Below are 24,124 nucleotides of genomic sequence, written 5' to 3'. Positions count from 1 at the left end.
CCAGAGAAGTCTCCAAGGGGGACCCCCCCCTTCTATGCATCGTGCGCCCTAGGCACTCAAGGGATGTCTCCAAGGGGACCCCTCTTTCTCCAACATGCTCCCCCTTTCTCTCCATCCTGGGCCACAAGGGATGCCTTCAAGGGGGACCCCTCTTTCTCCAGCATGCTCCCCGTTTCTAGATTTCGCCCTGGGTGCAAAGGCCAAGTCTCCAAGAGGAACACCTCTTTCTCCAGCATGCTCCCCCTTTCTCTCCATCCTGGGCCACAAGAGCCGAGTCTCCAAGGGGAACTACTCTTTCTCTCTTTCTCCCCCTCTCTCCAGCATCCAATGGGGACCCCTCTTTCTCCATCATGCTCCCCCTTTTCTCCAGTGTGTTCTCTGGGTGTAAAGGCTTTCTCCAAGGGGGACCTCTCTTTCTCTCCATCGTGCGCCTTGGGCACTCAAGGGATGCCTGGGGGGCTCTTTCTCCTCTTCTTTCCAACATGGACGACAAGGGTCAAGTCTCCAAGGAGGACCCTTCTTTCTCTGGGCACCCAAGGGCTGTCTCTAAGGGGGACCCCCTCTTTCTCCAGCATGCTTTCTCCTTCTCTCTAGCATGCGCCCTGGGCGCAAAGGTTAAGTCTCCAAGAGGAACCCTCTTTCTCCAGCATACACTCTGGGTGCAAGGGCCCAGTCTCCAAGGGGAACCCCTCTTTCTCTTGCATGCAATCTGGGTGCAAGGGCTGACTCCAAGGGCCCCCCTCTTTCTCCAGCATACACTTTGTGCCACGGAACCAAGTCTCCAAGAGGGACCCCTCTTTCTCCAGCTTACACTCAGGGTGCAAGGACCCAGTCTCCAAGGGGGACCCCACTTTCTCCAGCATGCAATGCGCGTGCAAGGGCTGGCTCCAAGGGGGACCCCTGTTTCTCCAGCATATACTCTGGGCACAAGAGCTAAGTCTCCAAGGGGGGGTCCCTCTTTCTCCAGAATGCACTCTGGGTGCAAGGGCCCAGTCTCCAAGGGCGCCCCCCTCTCCCTGCCTTGCTGCCTGTCTCTTTCTGCTGGGCCCTGGGTTCAAGGGCTGACCAGGGGGGCTGGAGTTCTCTGCTAGCTGCTCCTGGGGCTGGCAGGGAAGCGAGGGCCTGAGCTGGGCGAGGCAGTGCTGGCTGCAGGAGGCAGGGGGCTCTGCCGAGCGCTGGGCCGCCTTCTTCCCAGCCTTGCCTGCCTGCTTTGCCTGCCTTCCTCTGCCTTGGCCCCAGCCGGCTCCGGAGGGTGGGCTGGGGGCCTTTGTGGGGCGAAGAAGGGGGCAGCTGGGGAAGGAGGCCCTCCTTGCCTCCTCTCCTCCGTCCTCCTCCTGGCTGCTTCGCCTCCATCCTCCTCTCCATCCTCCTCTCCATCCTTGCCTGCCCTGCTGGGCAATGAGAAGCTGCTTCTGCCTGAAACGGGGGAACCGGGACCAGACGCCTCCAGTGCCCAAGGCAACAGTTAAGTCTCCCCGGCCAAGGGACCTTGTTTTTTGGGGGGAGGATCAGGCCTAGGGACCCCCTCCTTTGCAAGCTCCCCTTCCCCAATATTGGGGCCTGCTCTTCCTCCTTTGCTGCTCCGGAGGCCTGGGGGCCTTCTCTGCCTTTCCTCTCCAAACATGCCTTGATTCCTTAGCATTTTCTTTCCCATTTGAAAGGGTCTTTTGGGGGGAAGGGGCTTGGTGTCTCCTCCTTCCATTCCTTGGGCCTGGTCGGATTGCAAAGCCAGGGGAAGGGGGGGGGGGGATCCGTGGATGGGTTTGTTTTGGAAAGCCATCTTGGTTTATTTATTTTTTCTGCATTGCTTGCATCCCAAGGCCTTTCCTTGCGTTGTGTGGCCACAACAATGTTACGCCTTGCACTGCAGAGGCATCACAATGTTATTCCTTGCATTTTGTGGATGTAACAATGTTGCTCTTTGGCTTGTGTGGACATAATAATGTTATTCCTTAGACATTACAGTGTTATCCCTTTGCATTGTGTGGATGTAACAGTGTTATTCCTTGCATGGCACAGACATCACAATGTTACTCCTTCCATTGCATAGACATCACAGTGTTATTCCTTGCATTGTGTGGATGTAACAATGTTGTTCCTTGGGTTGTGTGGATGTAATGCTGTTATTCCTTGCATTGCATAGACATTACAGTGTTATCCCTTGCATTGTGTGGATGTGACAATGTTATTCTTTGCATTGGATAGAGCTCACAATGTTATTCCTTGCCTTGTGTGGCTGTAACAGTGTTATTCCTTGCATTACACAGACATCACAATGTTACTTCTTGCATTGTGCGGATGTGACACTGTTACTTCTTGCATTTCATAGACATCACAATGTTGTTTGTTGTGTTGTGTGGATGTAACAGTGTTATTCCTTGCATTGTGGGGACATAACAGTGTTATTCCTTTTCTTGTGTGGACATAACAATGCCATTCCTTTCATTGTAAGGACATCACAGTGCCATTCTCTGGATTGTGGGGACATATCAGTGCCATTCCTTGCATTGTGGAGACCTAACAATAACATCCCCCAAATCCACAAAATGGGGATCCCTTGAATCAGGTAACAATGAAAGGTATCCCTTGTTTTTGTGGATTTTGAATGTTTATACTCCCCTGGATATGTTTCCATTGTGTGGGCAGTTGCCTTGTTGTGTTTCCACTGGTAGATTGGGAATAGGTCTCAGTTGTGGTTGTTTGTAAGAAATCCTGGCAAGGATTCATCACAATGGACTGGCTGTGTCTCCTGTCTAAATATCCTTCCCTCTTGTTACACTGGGGAGCAAGGAAGGGTCCCAGACTGACCAATAATAGAAACCTGACAAAGAGTTGCATGCTTTTTTTAAATGGGGTACCTGTAAAATCTATATTTGTAACCACCTATTTGTCATTTGTGCGGCCTCCTGTTTGTTGAATGTTATCCAGGCAGTTGTACAGGTTGACTCTCCCTTATCCTAATCAGAACAAAATCCCAGGTTGTCCATGGCTGAGAGAGTGACACCTTTGCTTTGTGAGGGTTCGGTGTATATACACACTTTTGCTCTCTATGCAAAATGATTTAAAATGTTATGGCTAGAGTTGGCTTCAAGCTGTGTGTACAAGGTGTCTGTTGTTGCTATTGTTGTGTGCCATCAGATCATTTCTGACTCAAGGAGACCCTATCGCGGGGTTTTCTTGGCACGTTTCTTCAGAGGAGGTTTGCCCTTGCCATCCTCTGAGGCTGAGAGAGTGTGACCTACCCAGGGTCATGAAGTGGATTTCCATGGCTGAGCTGGGATTCAAACCCAGGTCTCCAGATTCATAGTCCAATACTCAAGCCACTATCCAACTGGCTCTGATAAGGTCTATACAAAACATTATTAGTAGTAGTAGTAGTATATTTACTTATATCCAGCTTTCCCCCCCAGTTTGGAACTCAAAGTGGCTTACAATTTTAATTAAAAACAAGCAAACATAAATGATGGAGATGTACCCATAGAAACAAAGTTTGGTGAGGCACCAGAAAGGTCTGAAAACCTCAGAAAACTACAGATCCCGGGATTCTATATCATAGCACAATAGCACTTAACATGGTGTCAAACTGCATTATTTCTACAGAGTAGACATGCTCTCTATGACTCCATCCTACAGAATCCTGGGATGTGCGGTTTGACAAAGCACCGTCCCTCTTTGGCAGAAAAGGCTCAAGGCCTCGGAAAATTACAAATCCCAAGATTCCATATCACAGAACCACAGCACTTAATGCGGTGACAAAGTGGATTATTTCTACAGTGTCTAATGCACACTGCTAGACCAGAAAGCTGTAGTTTTAAACTGTAACTGGGAACTGTAGTTTAACTGATGGTTTTTGATTAATGTTGTCTGTGGGTTCCTTTTTTTGTTGTTGTTCCCTGTCTTGATCCATGGCGAGAGGCGGGTAATAAATAACAGCAGCAGCAACAATACTTCTTATTAATTATCATTTATTAAAAGGTGTTCAGGGTGCAGCATTCAGTGCCTGCAAGGTCTGAAGCCAGAGTTTCTCTCATTGTTTGTTAAAGAGATGTTTCCGTTTCTGCCACCAGCATCCTTCCTGTTTGATAACAATGTGGGTTTCAGGCCAGAATGAAGCTAACGGTTTTCTCTCATTCTATGGCCACCTGTTTTTTTTGGCATGGACCAGAATTTGTCCTTTAGGCTACCTTGAGCCACCTTCAGAGGATGGCTACTCTGAAAATACAGGTATTCCAAAATCCAGTGATTTTTTCTTCCTTCCAAAATCAAAAACGCCTCTGGTCACAAGCATTCCAGATAAGAGAGACTCAACCTGAGTTTGCCACCCCCAAGCGACTGTGGATTTTGCAAAGCTGACCAATTTGATTTTGTGCATGCGCAGGGCCCTTTACGAAGGCATAAGTCTCAAGCGCAATGCCAGCCACTGTTTTTAGGTTCCAGGGCAGAGTTATAGGACAGTTTTAGGACTATAGCTCCAACAGTCCCTGACCACTGATCTTGCTGGTTTGCTAGGAGCGGGAGTCCAGCTACTCCTAGAATAAAAGTAGCTGATCTTGTCTAGGGACCTAAAGTTGTTACATCTATTTTATTCCCTATTTTAAAGGAGTTTACCTCCACCATGAAACCCACCAAGAGACTTTAGGCAAGTCACATGCTCTCAGCCTCAGGGGAAGGCAAGGGCAAACCACCTCTGGGCAAATCTTGCCAAGAAAATAATATAAAAATCCCAGGATATGCTCACCTTAGGGTCACCATAAGTCGGAAACAACTTGACGGCACCCAACAACAACATTAAATGTGTTTCCTGAACTGGGAGTTACTTTCCCCCCCTCCTCTATCCTTCACAGACAGTGGGCAATTTGTTCCAGTATGGAAAAGTTTTAAATATAAAGCTATATATAACTGTATTACAAAAATGATCATGTTTGATGTAGTAAAAGTGCAGGATATAGGGAGCCAGCATGGCGTAGTGGTTTGAACATTGGACTCCGACTTCGGAGGCTAGAGTTTGATTCCCCGCTTGGCTATGAAACCCACTGGGGGGCTTGAGCAAGGCACACTCTCTCAGCCTCAGAGGATGGCCATGGCAAACCCCCTCTGAACAAATCATGCGAAGAAACCCCCATGGTAGGTTTGCCATATAATAATAATAATAATAATAATAATAATAATAATATATTTATATTTCCCACCTCTCCCTGTGGATCAAGGTGGGATTATAACAGAAATAAAATTACAGTGAGACAATAAAAGTTTTTAGCACCCCCAACCCCTCCCGCCTTTAAAATAATAAAATTCACATTAAAAAATCCATTAATAGCACAATTTAAAATAATCAAAATGGAAAGGACCATTAAGGCGGATGTGGGTATCCTTCGTGAGGTCAGGTTGGGAAGGCCCGCCAGAAGAGGTCCGTCTTGACAGCCTTTTTGAAGGCATGTAAGCTGGTGATAAGCTGGATCTCTTCCAGCAGGTCATTCCACAATTTTGGGACAACAGTAGAAAAAGTCTTTAGTTGGTTCAAATAAAGGGTTCAGGGTGGAAGGCATCTGAGTTAGAGCTTTAACCACCCTGGATGAGACTTCGCAGACATAATAGGTGCAGCGAAGAAAGATTTCTTCACTGCATCTATCGCCACTCCATAGGAATCAAGAAGATAGCTATGGCATGTCTTGTCAGATAAAAGTGAGTCTTCCACCAGCGGCATTCTAGTCGTTGCGCTGCTCGTTTCATTTTCCAAAGATCTTCCATATACCAAGATTTAAGATTAGAAGCAGGCTGGTAAGGACGCTTGGTAGCGATTGTGTCTACAACCTTGGTTAGATCAATTTTCCAGGCATAAATCAAGGCTTCAACAGAATCACTGTCGTTGCCAACCATAGAACCCTCTAGGGCTTTCAGGAACCTAATCGGTTACATCAGTCTTCGAGGGCAGACCATTTTAATAGGTCCTCCACCCCCGAGAAGTTATGGGTAGTAGCCTTCAGGCCAGCCTTGACCAGGAAATGGTCCATCCATGAGAGAGTGGAGGTGTGAATCATCTCCCCCCGTGGATGCTCCTGTTCCATACTGAAGACCACATAAAGGGTATGACCAGCACAATGTGTCGGTCTGGAGACTAGTTGGGATAGACCCATGGTTGTTATGGAGATCATGAACTCCCAAGCTGCACCTGTTAGATCTGAAGAACTGGACTTGAAGGGGATGTTGAGGTCCCCCAGGACTAGAAGCCTGGGGGACTCCAACACCAGCTCCGAGACCAGATGTGTCAGCTAGGGAGTATATTAGGCAACGGGTGGATGGTAAACCAACAAAATCCGCAGACTATATCTAGCCTTCAAGGTCAAGTCAATACACTCGATGTGGGCTGTTTTCCAGATGGGTCTCCTGGTCAAGGTAAGGTTGTTTTTATGGACCATAGCATTCATATGTCAGAAATGAATGGAGGCCCCCAACAACAACAACAAATATATGTTTGCTGAATTAGAGGTTACTTTTTCTTCCCTCTCCCCTATTCATCACAGTGAGTGGGTGATAAGAAAGTGGCTGATAACTTAGGTTTTGGATTTCTAATTCCCAGGATGACTGGGAGTCCTGGGGTTTTCCAGGCCAAAATACATGGAGGACCAAAGTGGAAGAACCAAAATATACTGGTGTCGATGACTAACATCTTCAATTTTTCTGCCCATAGTTTTTAACAAGAGCCAGCATGGTGCAATGGTCTTAGTGCTGGGCTATGACTCTGGAGGCCAGGGTTCAATTCCCTGCTTGGCCACGAAACCCGTTGGGGGACCTTGGGCAAGTCACACTCTCTCAGCCTCAGAGGAAAGCAAGATCAAACCTCCTCTGAGCAAACCTTGCCAAGAAAAAAAGCATGATAGGTTTGCCTTAGGTTCACCATAAGTCAGAAGCGACTTGAAGGCACCCAATGCACACATGGTTTTTAAGCCCTTCCCTGATGAAGAAGCCGGTGGAGGTTTGACAGTTTGCAACCTGGATTTTGTGCATCTTGGTTGGTCCAATAAAGGTATCCCAGTTTGGTGAATTTTGGATGTTAATGGAACTTTGCTATAAGCCAAAACATGATAAGTAGTGGTGATTCACCCTAGTTTGGAAACGTTTGCCATTCTCCCGTCTTGAAGTCTTTTTCTTTGGTTTCTTGTCTCCCCTTCATCACTTTATAAACCAAGCCTTTGTGTTTGCAGCCACAAAGTCCGAATTATGTGGGTTTCCTGCCCGCCCCCTGGTGCCCGCTGCGAATCCCACACCCACAAGGAGGCTTTTGTGCTCCCCAGCCAACAGCAGGTTTTGTGCTCTCTTTTTCTTCCGCCTCGAATCCAAAGAGAGATTATTGTTGGCCGTTCTGAGCCGGGGAGGCGGAAGAAAATAGACTCCTTTGTGCCAAAATACACCCGGGGATTCCTGACCCTGACTCGGTCACTTGGGAAACAGAGCCCTTGTTTTGGAAGATGGCAGCCGTCCCATTGCAGGGCCAGTTTCTGTTGTTGTGTCTAATTTGTGAAACGAAAGGTCCCCAAGCCTTGGTTGTGTGTCTCCATCTGGCCTTTTCATTCCCAACCTCCTTTCTGTCTCGATAACTGGTTGATTATATAGTACTGGAGTCAAAAAACACTCTGTTGATGCTCAGGAACACTCCTTTTGCAACTTTGGCTGCGTCCACATGGCAGTTTGACACTGTTTTAACTGCCAAGGCTCAGTGCTATGGGATTCTGGGATTTGTATTTTTGGGAGACATTGAGCCTGTGATAGGTTCACCTGACGGTGGCTATAAGTTGGCAAGGACTTGAAGGCAGAGCAGTTGCAGCTCTGCTAAAAAAAATTCCTACCCAATAAGGGACGCTTCCGTTTTAGTTTGACAGACTGCCATACCAAGCCTTGTAATGGAGACTCGCTGGGGTGAAATATTTTGAAGGTGATAAGCTTGCAATCTGGGTTAGATAATGCTTACCAGAGAAGCAATTCAGTGCAAGCAAACCTTCCAAAGTGGCAAATGCCACTTGGCCGAGGGAGTGCCCAGTCCCTGAGTGTTTATTCTGCCGGCTTCTTGAAATGCAATGCTACGCCCTTTGGCTTCTTGCTGGCTGACCTGGCTCTGCCTCTCACTCTTCTTCTCTGTTTCAGGATTCGTCCAAAATGCCTGAGGTCAGAGACCTTGCTGATGCTTTGCCAGAAGTGCCCATGGACCCCATCACTGGAGTCGGGGTCGTTGCCTCCCGGAACCGAGCGCCTACAAACTATGATGTAGTAAGTCTAACAAACAGGCTTCCTTCCTTCCTTCCTTCCTTCCTTCCTTCCTTCCTTCCTTCCTTCTCCTCTTCCCCTCTTCCCCTTCATTTCTTTACTTACTATCTTTCTTCCCTTCCCTTCCCTTCCCTTCCCTTCCCTTCCCTTCCCCTTTCTTTCTTTCTTTTCTTAACTTTGTGGTGGAAAAGACAGCTGCAAAAGGGCAGTTTGAAGCCAACCCTGAGAAAGCCAGATTGTGGCCACAGCAATGGGAATCATTGGGTTGGAAGGGCCATTGAGTCCTGCTCCATATGTGTGTGCTGTTTGTCTTCAAGTCCTTTCTGTCTTATGGTGACCCTAAAGCCAACCTATCAGGGTCGTCTTGGCAAGTTTCTTCAGAGAGGGTTTGCCATCCCCTTCCTCTGAGGCTGAGGGAATCATAGTTCAATGCTCAAACTAATGCACCACACTGGATCTTCATCTGGTCCTTCATGGACATGAGACACCCAGAGCTCCTGATATCCAGGCTGAGATTTGGGAAGGGAAGCTCTTCTTGTGAACAGGAAATCAGAGACCAGGCAGCTGGAGGTATGTGGCTAGACACAGATGGAGGAACGTGATCCTTGGCTGGCTGGAGAAGCCCAGATGTTGATGAACTGTTGTTGAACTTGTATGCACAGCTTCCCACAGAGTACATCTGGCTGCTGGGTCTAGTTTTGAGAGAAGATCTTCACGGTGCTAAAAGGAGGCCTACCCGATGATTGAATTTTCCAGATAAGGGTTGTACAGATTCAGCTGTTGACACTGGCAACGCCTCTTGAGACATAACTTGCGTGCACCAAAGACGCATGGATGTGCAATTTTGGGTGTTTCAATTTCTGTTTGAAAGGTTTAGTTGCATATAACATTGAACCCAAATACTGAGTGTTAACAACCATGTAAAAAGAAAAAGAAACAAATGCAAAAAAGAGTCCATTAATGCATCAGAAGAAGTAGGCTGAAGTCTATGAAAGCTCATGCTGTCAACTTCTTTCTTTCACTTAGTCTCAAAGGTGTTATGAGATCCCTTTGCATTCTGCTTTCCAGATTAATGCAGATGTGTCTCTGAATTCAAAGTCAATGGACTTAGAATAATTAATATACAATGGGCCCCTGGTATCTGCTGGGGTTTGGTTCCAAGACAGAAATGACTTAAAACTACACGAGAACATAATACAAAACCTAAATGGATTTCATGTTTAGATTTGAGTCCCACCTCCAAGATATCTGATTATGTATATGCAAATATTCCAAAATCTGGAGGAAAAAAACTTTGAAATCTGTAATACTTATGGTCCCAGGCATTTCGGAGAAGGGAGACTCAACCTTTCTGTCTATTTGCAATAAATTACATGCCACACCATAATTTCTGGGAAAGCTTTCAGAAATAGGTAAGCTTTCAGCAAATGCCTGTAAAATAAGACTTGTTGGAGCATGTCTAAGTTGGGGGGAAGATTATTCCGTATAATTGGTGCCATTGTGATGAAATGCCTTGTCTGAAATGAATCCAGGCCTGGAGCTGTTGATTTGAATCAAGCAAAGGATTAAATCCCCCTGAGAGCCAGCATGGTTTGAGTGTTGGATTGCAATCCTGGAGACCAGGGTTCAATTTCCAGCTTGGCCATGAAACCCACTGGGTGATCTTGGGCAAGTCACACTCTCTCAGCCTCAGGCGAAGGCCATGGCAAACCTCCTCTGAACAAATCTTGCCAAGAAAAGCCCATAATAGGTTTGCCTTAGAGTCTCTGTAAGTTGGAAATGACTGAAGGCACACAACAGCAACAAACTGTGGGTTGTAGTTTTGTGAGACATTTAGCCTTCTGTTTCAGAGAGCTCTGGTGTCACAGCAAATTACAATCTCCAGAATTCCATAGCATTGAGCCATAGCAGTTAAACTGGTATCAAACTGGATTTTTAAATTTTTTTGCAGTGCAGAACTATATGTTAACTTCAGTATTATTCTTCCATCCTTCTCTTTCCCCTGCTACCCACCGCATCTAATTTTGTTCATCTATTTTTGTTCTTTCCAGGTTGCACAAACATCTGATGGTTTGGACGCTGACCTCTGGAAAGACGGCTTGTTCAAATCCAAGGTGACACGATATTTGTGTTTCACGCGGATCTTTTCCAAAGAGAATGTAAGTATCTTGTGCAATGCTTGTGTTCCTAATTTTTTTAATTAATGAAGTTATTTCTTGAATTAATTAGCAGCTACGATGGTGCGGTGGTCTCAGTGTTGGACCTAGGATTCTGTAGATTAAGGTTTGAATCCTTGCTCGGCCATTGAAACCTAGAGGGCAATTTTGGGCAAGTCACACTCTCTCAATCTCAGAAGAAGAGCATAAAAAGCTTCCTCTGAAAATAACTTTACCAAGAAACTTCTGTGATAGGTTCATCCTAAAGTTTTATACATAAAAAAAATAAAACAAATTGCATAACTGTAGAAATCTTTGGAATCCTATTGACTTTGGCTGCATCTGCACTGCAGAAGTAATGAGGATTGGCACCACTTTGAACTTCTATGGCTCAATGCTATGGAAGTAAAAGTAAAGATCCTCCCATCCCAAATAAACCTGAAGTTTCAACAGGGTACGTGCAGAAATGTATAGATCCCAAATACTGTCCTATATGGACATCTTTTTACCAAAGCTTTCTGTTGTTGTTTTTGTGTGTGTTTTCTCTCCCAGTTCCTTAATTTAAGAAGGAAGGACATTAGTTGGATTCCAAATTCAGTTTTGTGTTCCAGCTGGCATGCAGATGCTCTTTTTTCTCTCTCACTCTCTTTGCAACTTCTTCTTGAATTTTTGGATGGAGGAACAAGTATATGCAGATCTAATTGGACAAATTCCTTACATATGTTTTTTTCTGTCTGGACACGGCGTTGTCCCGGATGTGTCTCCCAAAAATGAATGCCTTCTCTCATTCTTCTGTCACTGTTTTATATAAAACTGGTACTCTTTGTAGATAAATCATGTGTTTTCCAGTGACCACGCAAGCCTCTGCGTGTCCCGTCCGAAGCAGATCTCATTGTTTTCAGTGGTTGTTATGTTCAGGTTAATGTGTATCAAATTGCAGCTGCAAAATCTTGGAGTTCTGATACAGATTTGGCCAAGTCATACTCTCTCAGCCTTAAAGGAAAGCAAAAGCATAGTGGTTTGAGCATTGGACTCTGACTCTGGAGACCAGGGTTCGATTTCCCAGCTCGGCCATGAAACCCACTGGACACGTCGCACACTCTCAGCCTCAGGGGAAGGCCATGGCAAACTTCCTCTGAACAAATCTTGCTGAGAAAACCCCATGATAGGGTTGCCGTAAGTTGGAAACTACTTGAAGGCACACAACAACAGTGTGATGCATTTGATAAAGGTTTCTTTACACTGGCTGAGGATCACCTTGCTCCTGCAAGCCATACCTGCCATTAATTCTCTGAGAAAGAATGGCTGCTGGAAAATGTTTGGAGCAAATGTGACCATTTTTAATGATCTGACCTCTCATTAGAGGCTTTTATCAGTGGCTAGATGGAAACCTGTTACCAAGGTAGATTTCATATATCTGCCTTCCTTCCAATACCACACATATGCTGTGTTGTTGGTTTTCATTTCTGTTGGATGAGGTTGATTTCCTTCTTGCCTTTCAACAGAGCCATTTGGGTAATGTCTTGGTTGACATGAAGCTCATAGATATCAAAGATACTTTGCCTGTTGGCTTCATTCCCATCCAAGAGACCATGGATACACGTAAGTTGAGTTTACTGCTTTTTATTTTCTGTTACTGGATCCGCGCCCACCATTTTTACCCTCAAAATGGTTTATTATATAAAATTATACACCCCAAGACCCAGTGTTGTGGGAGTCTTGGTATTCATGGGGTTTGGTATGATATATTCACCTTAGGGTCACCATTAGTCGGAAACAACTTGAAGACACCCACATATTTTTGGAGTTCTCTCATACTGGGAGTTTGGTACTCTTCTCCTTGTGAGCGGATGGTGATGTTTGGTTAAATAACTCCACGCATTAGAAAGGAGTAAGGGGTGAAGCTAACTGAAGATTAAGATGCTGAAATACGCTTCCACAAAATTTTGGATGGGCCATGAACTAAAAGAAGAGTTGGTTTTTAGAGGGTGGGATTTGAAACAAATCATGGGGAGTGTCTTCTTATTCTGAACTCATGTATTCCGGGCTTTTGCAGAAGAAACAGCTTTCCGAAAGAAGAGACTGTGCATTAAATTCATCCCACGGGATTCTACGGAGGCGGCCATTTGTGATATCCGAATCCTGGGCCGGGGCAAGCAAGCTCCTCCACAGTATACCTTCATAGGGTAATAGTCCATCTTGCCCCCCTTCCCCTTAATCCTGGGCTTTTAACTCATGTTTTCTAAAGGGGTCCATCTCTTCCATCCTGTAAGACTTGGAAAAGTAATTTTTTGGGACAGTGGTGGCTGATGACTTCCATGTCAGTGGGGCTGTGAATTCACTCCAGGTTTCAATCCCAGCATTGAAAGCATTGAACTCTGTTCCTAAATAGCTATGAATATCAAGCACCTCGCATGGATTCACTGCCCTACTGACATGGGAGCTGCCACTGTTTTTGGACTACAATTTCCAGAATGGCCCAGGAATTATTTCCAACCAGACATGCTGACTGGGAAATTTGGGGATGTGCATTAGAGACAATAATACTTCTGAATTTTGAGGGATTGCTTGTGGTTTGTGGCTATGGGGTGGCACTTTTGTTACATTTACCACAGACTAACTGATGGGTTTCACTGTTTATTTATTCTTTTCACCCACAAGGGAACTAAACAGTATGGGCATCTGGTATCGTATGGGCAAGGTTCCCAGGAATCATGAATCATCTCAACCCACAACGCCTTCTCCACAAGCTCCAGCCACAACGCCAGCCGCTAACCTTCCTAGGTGAGCTGATTCTTCTTTGACCATAATGGCTTTGGACTTCTAACAGGTTGGACCGTGCCATTTTTTCCACCATGGAGATGCCTGTCTGGAGGATTTCCACTTTTGCTCCACCACCCTGTCAGCAAATATGGGATTTCTGCTCTTTATATGAAGGTTCCATCCTTTATCCCTTTGCTGTGGTCACCAAATTTGGTGGTTTCCCAAACTTTATCCCACTGTGTGGTTTTTACACTTGGAAGATCACACCAGTGTCTTGCAAAAGGACAAGCTGGCATTTTTGCCTGAAGGGGTTGCAGATCCTTCTCAGCCTTGGCATTTTAATATGGACTATCTTTTCTTCTCTTGCTCTCCCAGCCCTCTGGCTCTGATCCATGAGCATTAAGTAGGTCCTGGCTGGTCCCCCGGGGAAGCATTTTGTAGCACTTTGACAGGATAGTTAATGGTTGACTTACAGAGTATGGGAAGAACAGGTTAGAACAAGTGCCTCTCATTTGGATCACAGTTAATTGTAGCAGAAAGTTTGAACCTGAGGGATCCATGGTGAAGTATTAGAGTAATTTATTAAAGAGTTCTTACTTGGTCTTTCAGGGTGTAGCCTATCCAAGGGAGTTTGCATAGGCATTTAAAAAATTTAACCTTTTAGTGTTAGTGAATTGCAAAGATGCACGTACAAGCACTGACAAGAGTGCTCTGATGCTCACTGACTGCTTTGAATGTGCATTGGGGACTTTGGATATGTGAATGAGCATTGGGCATTCCGGATCTGTATAGGCCACACCTATTGTGTTCATGTTCCTAGCCAGTGTCCGGATGTGCACCAGGGAGTGCTTCAATGCCCATTGGTGCCCATTGCACATCAGTCTATGGCGCATCAGTCATTCCACCATTCCACACTCAGCCTCAGAGGATGGCAATGGCATACCCCCTCTGAAGAAACTTGCCAAGAAAACCCCATGATAGGTTTGCCATAAATTGGAAAGGACTGGAAGCCACACAACAACAATGACAACAACAACAGTAGTTATTTTAATAGATGACCCCTTCTCCTTTCTTATAAGTAGGAAAATATTTTTGCTTTCTGCCCATGTTAGAGAAAAATTATAATTGGTGTTAGCTCATATTAAGCAAAACCTTCCCTGCTTCCCCCTCCAAACGCACACATACACACATATATCTTGGTATTAGATATTCTCTCAGAGCCCTAGTCATTACTTTTAATATATTTCAATGGCAACTTCACATACTGGCGGAGATGGGGCCATGGGGAATGGCACCCTAGCATGCATGCAAATGGGTGCTGGGCATTTCCTGCTGTCCTCTCCTTACTGCCGTCATGCCATCACTGTCTGGCAAGTGGCGTTGCGAACATGTCATGTGCCGCCCATGCGCTCAGCGAGTGTGTCAAAACACAAGTGGAATTAATTTGCTCTAATTGTGGCTCCAGAGATGCTGGGAAGTGGATTGTATCTCATTAAAAGACTTTTCTTTTTCTTTTCCCTTCCTTTCTTCTTCTCCTGCTTCCTGCCAGGTTTTGTCTCATCCATGCAGGGAGCTGAGAAGTTCTGAACAGGGATGGAGAATTGGGTAAAGGAGATGGCATTAGGATGAATAGGGCTGTGAGCATTGGATCTAGTAGGCCCTTCAGCCATCTCCCCCACACAAAAAAACCCCATTACCCAACCAATTATTATTATTATTATTATTATTATTATTATCTTTAAAAATACAGCTTTGACGTAAGTCATTTCTATCTTATGTACCTTATTCCAAATCTACATTTCTTCCACCAATAGAGGACCAAAACACCCTGCAGAAATAATCCAGTTTGAGACCGCTTTAACTGCCCTGGCTCAGTGTTAGGGAATCCTAGGAATTGTAACTTATTGTGGCACCAAAGCTCTCCGACAGAGAAGGCCAAATGTCTCATAAAAGTACACTTACCACAATTCCCTAGCATTGAGCCAGGGCAGTTAAAGTGGTCTCAAACTGGATTATTTCTGCAGAGTTTGGCTTTCTAAGCTGTTTGAAATGAGTGCTGTTGTCCATTTCTGCCAAGTTGACTTCGACTTAGGGACACCCTACAAAGGCAGGATCTCCAAGGGCTTGTTTTTGTTGTTGTTAACCACCTTCAACCCTGTGGATTGTGGACCCTGTAAAACTAGAACCAGAATTTGGGAGTATTGTGGCCAGTGTAGACCTGTGCTAAATCCCACTGTTATCAACAGTCCTGCAGAAGTCTTGCAAACTCAGGGCCAAGGCTTCCTTGATCGACTCTATCCACCTTTCATGCATTTCTAACTCTTTTATTATACTGACTGGGTTTTCAAAAAGTTAATGTATTTTCATCTATGTTGTGAAATGGCTTGGGCCCCATATTTGAAGAAATAAAGGATATAAATTCAGTGGAATCAATAAAGAAACTTCCTCACTCCCTAAAAACAATCAAGACAAATCCAGAACAGTTTTGGGCTGAAAATGTGGAGGTGCAGCCTACCATAGAAATGAAACTTGTCCTTCTCATGGCAGTCCATCTGTGGTTTTTTTATTGCACCTCTATACCTGATGAGAAAGCACTTCCTATGTTTAATGCAAACTAAGGGGACTAATGGTTAAAATGGAAGACGACGTTATAGAGTGAAAGAAAGATGCAATCCTTTAAATTAACCGCCTTAATCTGAGCATTGGATGCCTTCACTTAAAATCAGCAAGACCCCCTTCAGTCTGATGCATTTCTAACAAACCATCTTTGACTATTCCTCCTTGTTCCATTTTGCAAAAGGCTTTGCACCACATTGGTCATTTTTGAGCAGGTCCATGACACCATTCAATCCAAGTCTCGATTGAGATTTGGGAAGGAGTGAATATAAGAGTGGATTTCTCTCCTATACCCCCCTCCAACCTCCTCTGTTTTGTGATAATTTGATGAAGAACTTCACCCTAATTAAACATTCAAATGCTGCCTGCATGTCACTACAGCTTCCCATTGCTTGGAATGATGATTAATTGTAGCCAGAACTCCAGCGGTCGCTGTTCGTCTTGACACTGCCGTTGTTTCCCGATTGTTCTTGCCTCTTGCTTGTCGTCTTGTGCGCTCCTTCTGCCGCCTCCCTGCTTTTGTTCATAGGCGCACGGTGGAATTGAAACCAGTAATTGATATGCCATATGCTGCTAGGCTGGTCTCACATCACAACATGTATTTAGGAACTTGGGATTTTCCTGCATTGGCCCATGCTTTTGCGTGTGTGTGTGTGTGTGTGTGTGTTTGTGTGAGGGAGACAGCTATAAAACTACATATCTACTTTCCAATTTAAAACCTAAGAAAATATCTTTCTAGGAATCTCCATTAACAAATTATGATGGAGAACCTATAAATGCCTAAATAAGTGTACTTTTTAGGAATCTCTAGCTCCTCCAGCATGACTTTGTGGTCAACTTCTGGCAGAGTTGCACTGGAGGACCTAGAGATTCCTAGAGAACATATTAATCAAATCCATGAATAATCAAATCCACAAGAATCAAAGCCACAAGTGTACAAAGTTTTAAAAAACAAAAGCCTCCGTCCCTCCAGATTCCCCCCTTTCTGTCCAAAGCCTCTTAGGAGCCTCCAATTCATTTTAAAATGTTAACACTCCCACCCTCTTTGCACTGTTTTAATATACATATATCATGGTTTATTTTCCTTTATCTGCAAATACAGCATTTCTGCTGGGCGTCACAAGTACCAAACCTGCGTTCATATCTCATGTGCAGGTTGAATCTCCCTTGTGCAGAATACCCAAATTTGAGCTACTCCAAAATCATCCATGCGGGTGGCTGAGATAGTGATGCCTTTGCTTTTTCATGGTTTGGGGCACACAGATTTTGTTTTGTGCACAACATTACTAAAAACATTGTGTATAAAAAATAAGCTAGGTGTATAAGTATATATGAAACCTAAATGAATCTCATGCTTAAGACCTGGGTCCCATCTCCAAGGTATCTCATTATGAATAAGCAAATATTCCAAATTCTGGAAGAAGAAGAAGAAGAAAAACCAAAATGTCTGGTCTCAAGCATTTCAAATAAGGGAGACTCAACCTGTAGATAAAATGATAGACCATTAGTTTCTGGTTTTGCAACCAGCTGAAATGGCACCCCTGTGGACGACTGGATTTCTACCTGAATACATGGGTTTTTCAAACCAGCTTAAAAGCAGAGCAACCCAAACGGATCTTGTCATGGAGTGGGTTCCCAAGTGTCACCATCAAGAAGGCCACCATTGTTGAACTCCAGTGGCAGTTGTGTCTTATGAAGGCATGGGCTGGTTGCACACAACAGACTTCTGGTGATGCTGACCTGTAACGGTGGTGTCTTGTTTCTTTCCCTCTCTAGGCACATATCTCTGACACTTCCTGCCAGTTTTCGAGGGAAAGGGCAGGGCACTCGGCCAGATTTCGAGTACCAGCACTCTAATTTGTATGCCATATCAGGTAAGCCAGAGATTGTATTAGTCACTGGAGTTATTGGTTGTGCCCTGGCTTTCAGTCAAAGCCACAAAGAGTCATTCGGGGGCGCTATACTTTTGGGGCCCTTACAGGTCGACCCAAGATGAGTGTCAGTGCTGTAGTGATTTCCATACTCTGGTCTTCCAAGAGTTTTGGACTTCAACTCCCCAAATCCCTGACCATCGGCCAAGATGGCTGAGCCTTCTTGGAAGTCTGTTGCACATGGGCACCCAGCCTTTACCATGTGTTGAGCAGTGTTACTGTTCTCCATAGGGGTTGTGTAATGCTGGTATGGTGTATCTCTGCTTGTGGATATTAGATTGCAGCCTTTATATGAATTACCTCTTTTAATGGATTGTTTTCTTTATTAGAGTTCATTTGCTCAAAATGTGGCATTGGTTTCAATCAGCATCTGCCCTGTGTTGCTTTCATCCAGAATTCGATATCTGCAGGTATACTGCAATGAATATGGACTGAACCCTTCTTTTTTGTCCTGTTGGGGTTAATGGTGTCCAGAAATTGGAAAGTTAGAAGGAAATTGCTGCTCCATTATGTTCACCCTAAAAGGCGTTTTCAAAAAGAAAAGAAAAATTAAATTAATTGAATTTATGTTGAAAAAAGGATGCATCTTTAATTATACTGCCCTTAACTTGGCATTTAAATTTCAATTATATTACTTCATTAAACCCTTACTGGAGTTGCATGTGGAAAATCCCATTCTTTCAGACCCCTCTGCAGTCTCTCTTGCTGTTTTGAGCTTGGGAGAGAAGGAAACAGCTGCATGGATTCTGAAAACCCCCAAGAGGAATGAATGAGGTTACAAAGAAACAGACACACAAAGGAAGGATGCAGGAAACAGAAACCTTCGTCTATAAATACACCCAACCCCTCGGCAGTGATATCTGTAACAGCAACTGGAGCAGCAACACTTGGAAGAAGAGAGATAAACCAGTATTTAATGAATACAAGTGAGCCTGCCATATCCGTGGGCCTGTGAATTTCATCAACCGTGCACTGAAAATGCAGAAATGGTCAGGCAGGGGGACTAGTGCAACCAGGCTGAGATGTGGTCCGTGGCTAACAGTGGATGTGCTGGCAAGGCTTGGGCACCAGGCATGCGTTCTTTGGGCATGTGAAGGGCCGCAGGTGGGCCCTCTGGAAGCGGAGGAGAGAGGCGTGAATGCAAGACTGCAGCGAGATGCAGGTCTCTATTAATAATATGACTTAGAGAAGCAGTGGAGGCTGCACCAGTCATGCATTTTTAGGGCTCTACCACCTCCAGGAAGCCAGCCAGCCACCTGCTTCTCAAACCTGAATAATGTCCCTTGGCAGCCAGGTTTTGTTGCTACTGATCTGGGATCTGGTTGGACTAGATCTCAGGTGATTCAAAAACTCGACAACTATTTGTTCATTTTCAGTCCTACAGACATGTGAAATGGATCTAGGAGTCCTAGTAGACCACAAGTTGAACAGGAATCAACAGTGTGATGTGGCAGCTAAAAAGCCAATGTGATTCTAGGCTGCATCAGCAGAATTATAGTGTCCAGGTTGAGGGAAGTACTAGTACCGCTCTGTTCTGCTTTGGTCAGACCTCACCTGGAAAATTGTGTCCAGTTCTGGGCATCGCAATTCAAAAAGGATGTTGGTAAACTGGGAGTGTATCCAAAGAAGGGTGACTAAAATGGTGAAGGGTCTGGAAACCATGCCTTATGAGGAAAGATTTAGGGAAGTGGGAGTGTTTAGCCTGGAGAAGAGATGGTTAAGAGGTAATAGGATAGCCTTGTTTAAATATTTGAAGGGATGTCATATTGAGGATGGAGCAAGCTTGTTTTCTGCTGCTCCAGAGATTAGAACATGGAGCAATGGATGCAAATAACAGGAAAAAAGATTCCACCTAAACATTAGGATGAAATTTGCCACACTGGATCTTGGTATTATTACTACTAAATCTAAACATGAAATTCATGTTTGTTTTATATATACATCACCTGAAGGTAATTTTATACATATTATTTTGCTAGGCAAACTTGAAATGGCCCTCACAACTTCCTTATTAGCTCTCTGCAAGCGTCTGAATCATCATTGTTAGGAAAAGTGTGCTGGAACTGATGGAGGAAGCAATCTCTTGCATACTTATTTTCCTTTCCTTTGGTCTTGATCAGAGCAACTGGGACTCCTCAAAAGCAAACAAGTGAAACAAGCCATGCATTGATAATGCGGCACAGACCCTGAAAAGGCCGTTGGCTGTTTTTCTACTCCTATTTTAAAAAATAAATAAAAACAAAATATATTAATGGTGAGTGACACTTATAACCGAGGAACATGGCGTTAACGCATGTACCTTAATGAAAAGGCTGTTCAAACAGTAATCTTTTTGCTCGATACTGCCGCGGTAGGTTTCTAAATAGATGGGATATAACAATGGCATAACTCATGTCAGTTTTCGTTTTTCCTTGTTACTCGGGTGGTCTAATGGGTTTGGAAATGATCGGAGAGGAAGCGTTGCCCGGGTGATGATCCCAGAGGGGAGAGAAGTGGAAGGAAGTCATGAATTGTTGGGTGGTTTTTACTATTCTATCATTCTCTCTCCCCCAAAAAACACAACTTTGAATTTGCCTGGTGTGGGTACTGTGTGAATCATAGAGTTGGAAGAGACTCCAAGGGCAATCCAGTCCAACTTCCTGCCATGCAGGAATCCACAACCAAAGCACTCCCGACAAAGGACAATCCAACCTCTGTTTGAAAACTTCCAAAGACCGAGGCTCCACCACTTTTGGAGGCATTGTATTCCACTGTTGAACAAGAGATTCTTCCTAATGTTTAGGTGGAACCTCTTTTTCCGTACCTTGAATTCATTGCTCCATGCCCTAGTCTCTGGAGCAGCAGAAAACAAGCTTGCTCCATCCTCAATTGGACATCCCTTCAAATATTTAAACATGGCTATCTTGTCCCCTCATAACCTTCTCTTCCCCAGCCCAAATGTACCCAGTTCCCTAAGCTGTTCCTCATTGGGTTTGATGATTTCCAAGACCGTTCATCATTTTGGTTGCCCTCCTCTGGAAATGCTCCAGCTTGTCCACATCCTTCTTGAATTGTGGTGCCCAGAACTGGACACAGGATTCCAGGTGAGGTGTAACCAAAGCAGAATAGAGTGGCACTTCTGGACTCTTAAGAGCTTTTTGACAGTGGAATGGACTGGGACTCTTCTTTGGAGACTCTTCTTCTTTGGTGACTGGGAGGATGGTGACTTCTTCCTCTTTAAACAGAGATTGGATGGATCTTTGTTAGGAGTGTTTTCATTATGCATTCCTACATGGAAGACACTTGGGTTAGATGGCTCTTGTGGCTCTTTCCAACTCTTTTACACTTGGCCCTCCTTATCCATGGATTTTTTATCCATGGATTTGAGCATCCCTGACTTGAAAATATTCAAAAAAAGTATAAATTCCATATAGTAAAGCTTGATTTTACCATTTTATATAAGAGACACTATTTTGCTATGCAATTGTATTTAATGGGAGTTGAGCATCCACGGATTTTGTTATCCATGGGGGATCCTGGAACCAAACCCTAGCAGATAACAAGGGCCCACTGTATAGACTATGATTTTGTCTGAAGGGTTGTATCTCTGCCTGTGTTTTGATGAGCCTTCTCTAGTTTTCAATCTGGCAACCCTATTCTGAAGCCTTACAGGAAAGGCAATTCACCTTCCGTTTTACTCTACAAGTATGATCTAGGGAGTCTGGAGAGGTCAAGGACCCAAAAACAGCTTTGGGGACCACATGAGGTACCATCTGGCTCAACTGTGGCAGAATTTTAGGACGAAAGGATGAAACATCAAGAATTGGCTTAATTAGGTGGGAATATTGAATTCTCTATCATTGCCGCCTAGAGTTAATTAGAAGTCGCTATTTAAATCCATGTATTTCAGGACGGCTTGTGTCACCACAGTTTGCCATATCCAGACCACAGTGGCAAGCACAGAGGGAGGAAAAAGCAGAGAACATGGCAAAGGGCGAACATTTTTACCCTGGGAGGAGAGATAATAAAGCACAGGAGTGTAGCAGGCTCCTGAACGAAGTCGAAGGAGGGGGATTATTTATAATAATGGAAGTCAAACAGAAGGGGGAATAAGTCACTTTAAGGGTGCATAAATTTTTACGATGGCGCATAAACAGTCGTGGCTCGCCTTGTCTCTCCCCGTCTGTCCCCACCAATAACGGGGACGGCCATTCGTACATAAAAGAGGACATGATCAGGGGAGGGGAAGGTCTGGAGGATTGATCTGGGCGTGCGTTTGTATATCCTGATGGAAAAGGTTGGCGGCTGACAGGTGGCCGGGTTTTTCCACTGTATCAAGCCATGTGGGGGCTGTCAACCCCACGCAGGCGGCCTTGTTGGGATTGATGAATTGCCTGCTTTCTTGATTAAACCTTCCGTCACTTAAGAAACAATAAGCCCCTGTGTGGATCAGAGGAGAGGGGACACAGTGACAAAGAAACCGGTGTGGGAGGGGAAGCACATTTTTTTACCTTCTCGCAGATGTTTGGGCTCCAAGTGCAATGTGTATTATTAAAACGAATGTGGCATTTATAGTGTCTTGTTTCTTTCGGGGGAGAAAGGAACGGTAAATTATATGTTAATAACCCTTTCCGGGAGGGATCGCCGGCCTTTAATCACTTTCATTGGTAGATTAATCAACTGCAGTTTTAGTTGATTAATCAAAGGGATGAAGACATGTTTTGTCTTGTTTTGTTGGAAAACGGAGGTGCTTTTAAGGAGCCCTGGTGGTTAAATGCCAGTATTGCAGCCACAAGGTTGTGAGTTCGATCCCAGGGCTCCAGGGTTGACTTAGCCTTCCATCCTTTCATAGGTCTGTAAAATGAATGCCCAGCTTGTCAGGGGCAATTGGTTTACAGATTGTAAGCCATTTAGAGAGTGTGTATGTAGAGAGATCTTGTAGCACCTTTGAGACTAACTGAAAGAAAGAAGTTGGCAGCATGAGCTTTTGTAGACTTCAGTCTACTTCCTCAGATGAGTGCTTAGTTCACTATGTAGCGGTATAGAAATGTACTTGCTATTGCTATTTTGATTCTGACATCTTACCGTCCTAAGCAATGCAAGAAGACTTGCATTTGTATTGTGGCCATTCCTTTATTTAATTCTGATCGTTCCCTTGATGATTTGTTTAGCTTTAGAGATGAGATACCTCACATTGCAGTTACTTTGCAATATTTGTTTACTGTAGGATCATTTTCTAGATGGTTTATATAGTTTCGTTATTCCACCGGATGCTTAGAATTGCATTATTGCAGTGAACACATGCAATTGATGGTTTAACGAAGTGTTTTGTGCTATTGTTAAATAAGTATTCTCAAGTATCTGACTTTCCTGGTTAGCCTCTTTTTAGTGTTTATTCAACTCTGTTAACATTGAGAGATAAAAGGCACCTTAGCTGGATTGTGTCCCAGTATTTTTATAAGTATTAGTTGGCTTAGATCAACAGTTCTAACAGATTTGGACTTCAGCTCCCATAATTCCTGGCTGTTGGCCAAGTTATCTGGGGCTTCTGGGAGCTGAAATCCAAAACAAATCAACATCCTGCACCACAGTCTATGTTTCATAACTTTACGAATCCATCGCTATGTGGCAGAAATGTGGTGCAACCCTGTTAGTGAATTGTATCCAGAAACATGCAAGATTACTCTGATATGCATTGGACACTTCTGTTGTGGTCAGACACTTCTTAGCCAGTGGCACATTGGGGAACATCTTGATGCACATTGGTGTCTATAGCATATTGGACCAGGACACATCAGCCGCACCACCATTACACAACAATTGCCCATACATTGTAACTTCACTGCATCCCCTAGGTGAATATGGACATTGCAAAATGACTCCATTCAATTTTGTGTGCACTTAAGGCCATTTACGAAGTCCCAGGTCTCAGGCAGAATGCCATCCGTTATTGGAACTTAACTTAGAGTACCAGGGGGAAAATGTGTTATAGTATTTGTAATTAGAGAGCTAGCATAATATTGTGGTTTGAGCTTTGGACTATGCCTCTGGAGATCAGGGTTTGATTCATGGTTCAGCCTTGGGAGAGTCACACACTCTCAGCCCTAGAAAACCCCATGATAGGTTTGCCTTAACGTCACCGTAAGTCAAAGACGACTTGAAAACGCACAACAAGAAATCTGTAATGAGGTTGAAAGGTGCTTAATCTTAGTTCTTTCTGGCCCATTGATTTCAATGGGACTTCCCTGTGTCTGCCACTGGGCACTGGATGGCATCTTTTTTTTCCCTACAAAGCTGCCACATTGAGGTGTGCAGATATTCCATCAAAAGTTTCGGCTGCTAAACGGATGTGCTTTTTAATACCTTGGCAGCTTTTGTGGCGAAGTTAATAAGCAGCTTGTTTCAGGGCAATATGTTAAT

At 44.3% G+C, this 24,124-nt stretch overlaps 1 protein-coding gene across 4 annotated transcripts in view; it reads left to right on the top strand.

Moving 5' to 3' along the window:
• The window catches only part of LOC149308063 (multivesicular body subunit 12B), a 54,912-nt gene that overhangs the window by 602 nt on the left and 30,186 nt on the right, over positions 1-24,124 (top strand). Inside the window, exons 1-8 of one of the 4 annotated variants that reach the window (XM_089535003.1) lie at positions 1,244-1,464; positions 8,140-8,262; positions 10,311-10,418; positions 11,921-12,017; positions 12,472-12,601; positions 13,077-13,199; positions 17,571-17,668; positions 18,055-18,298. In XM_089535003.1, coding sequence (XP_089391129.1) covers positions 1,399-1,464; positions 8,140-8,262; positions 10,311-10,418; positions 11,921-12,017; positions 12,472-12,601; positions 13,077-13,199; positions 17,571-17,668; positions 18,055-18,149 — 840 coding nt within the window. In that variant the 5' untranslated portion in view covers positions 1,244-1,398 and the 3' untranslated portion in view covers positions 18,150-18,298. Of the gene's footprint in view, positions 1-1,229; positions 1,465-2,529; positions 2,567-8,139; positions 8,263-10,310; positions 10,419-11,920; positions 12,018-12,471; positions 12,602-13,076; positions 13,200-17,570; positions 17,669-18,054; positions 18,299-24,124 lie in introns of those variants that run through there. The other 3 variants (XM_089535004.1, XM_089535002.1, XM_089535001.1) reach the window with 3 other exon arrangements.

The sequence above is a fragment of the Sceloporus occidentalis genome, unplaced genomic scaffold, assembly GCF_023333645.1.
Source record: "Sceloporus occidentalis isolate IW3139 unplaced genomic scaffold, rSceOcc1.0.p SCAF_8, whole genome shotgun sequence".
Lineage (NCBI taxonomy): Eukaryota > Metazoa > Chordata > Lepidosauria > Squamata > Phrynosomatidae > Sceloporus > Sceloporus occidentalis.
This window is presented reverse-complemented; position numbering and strand designations above follow the sequence as displayed.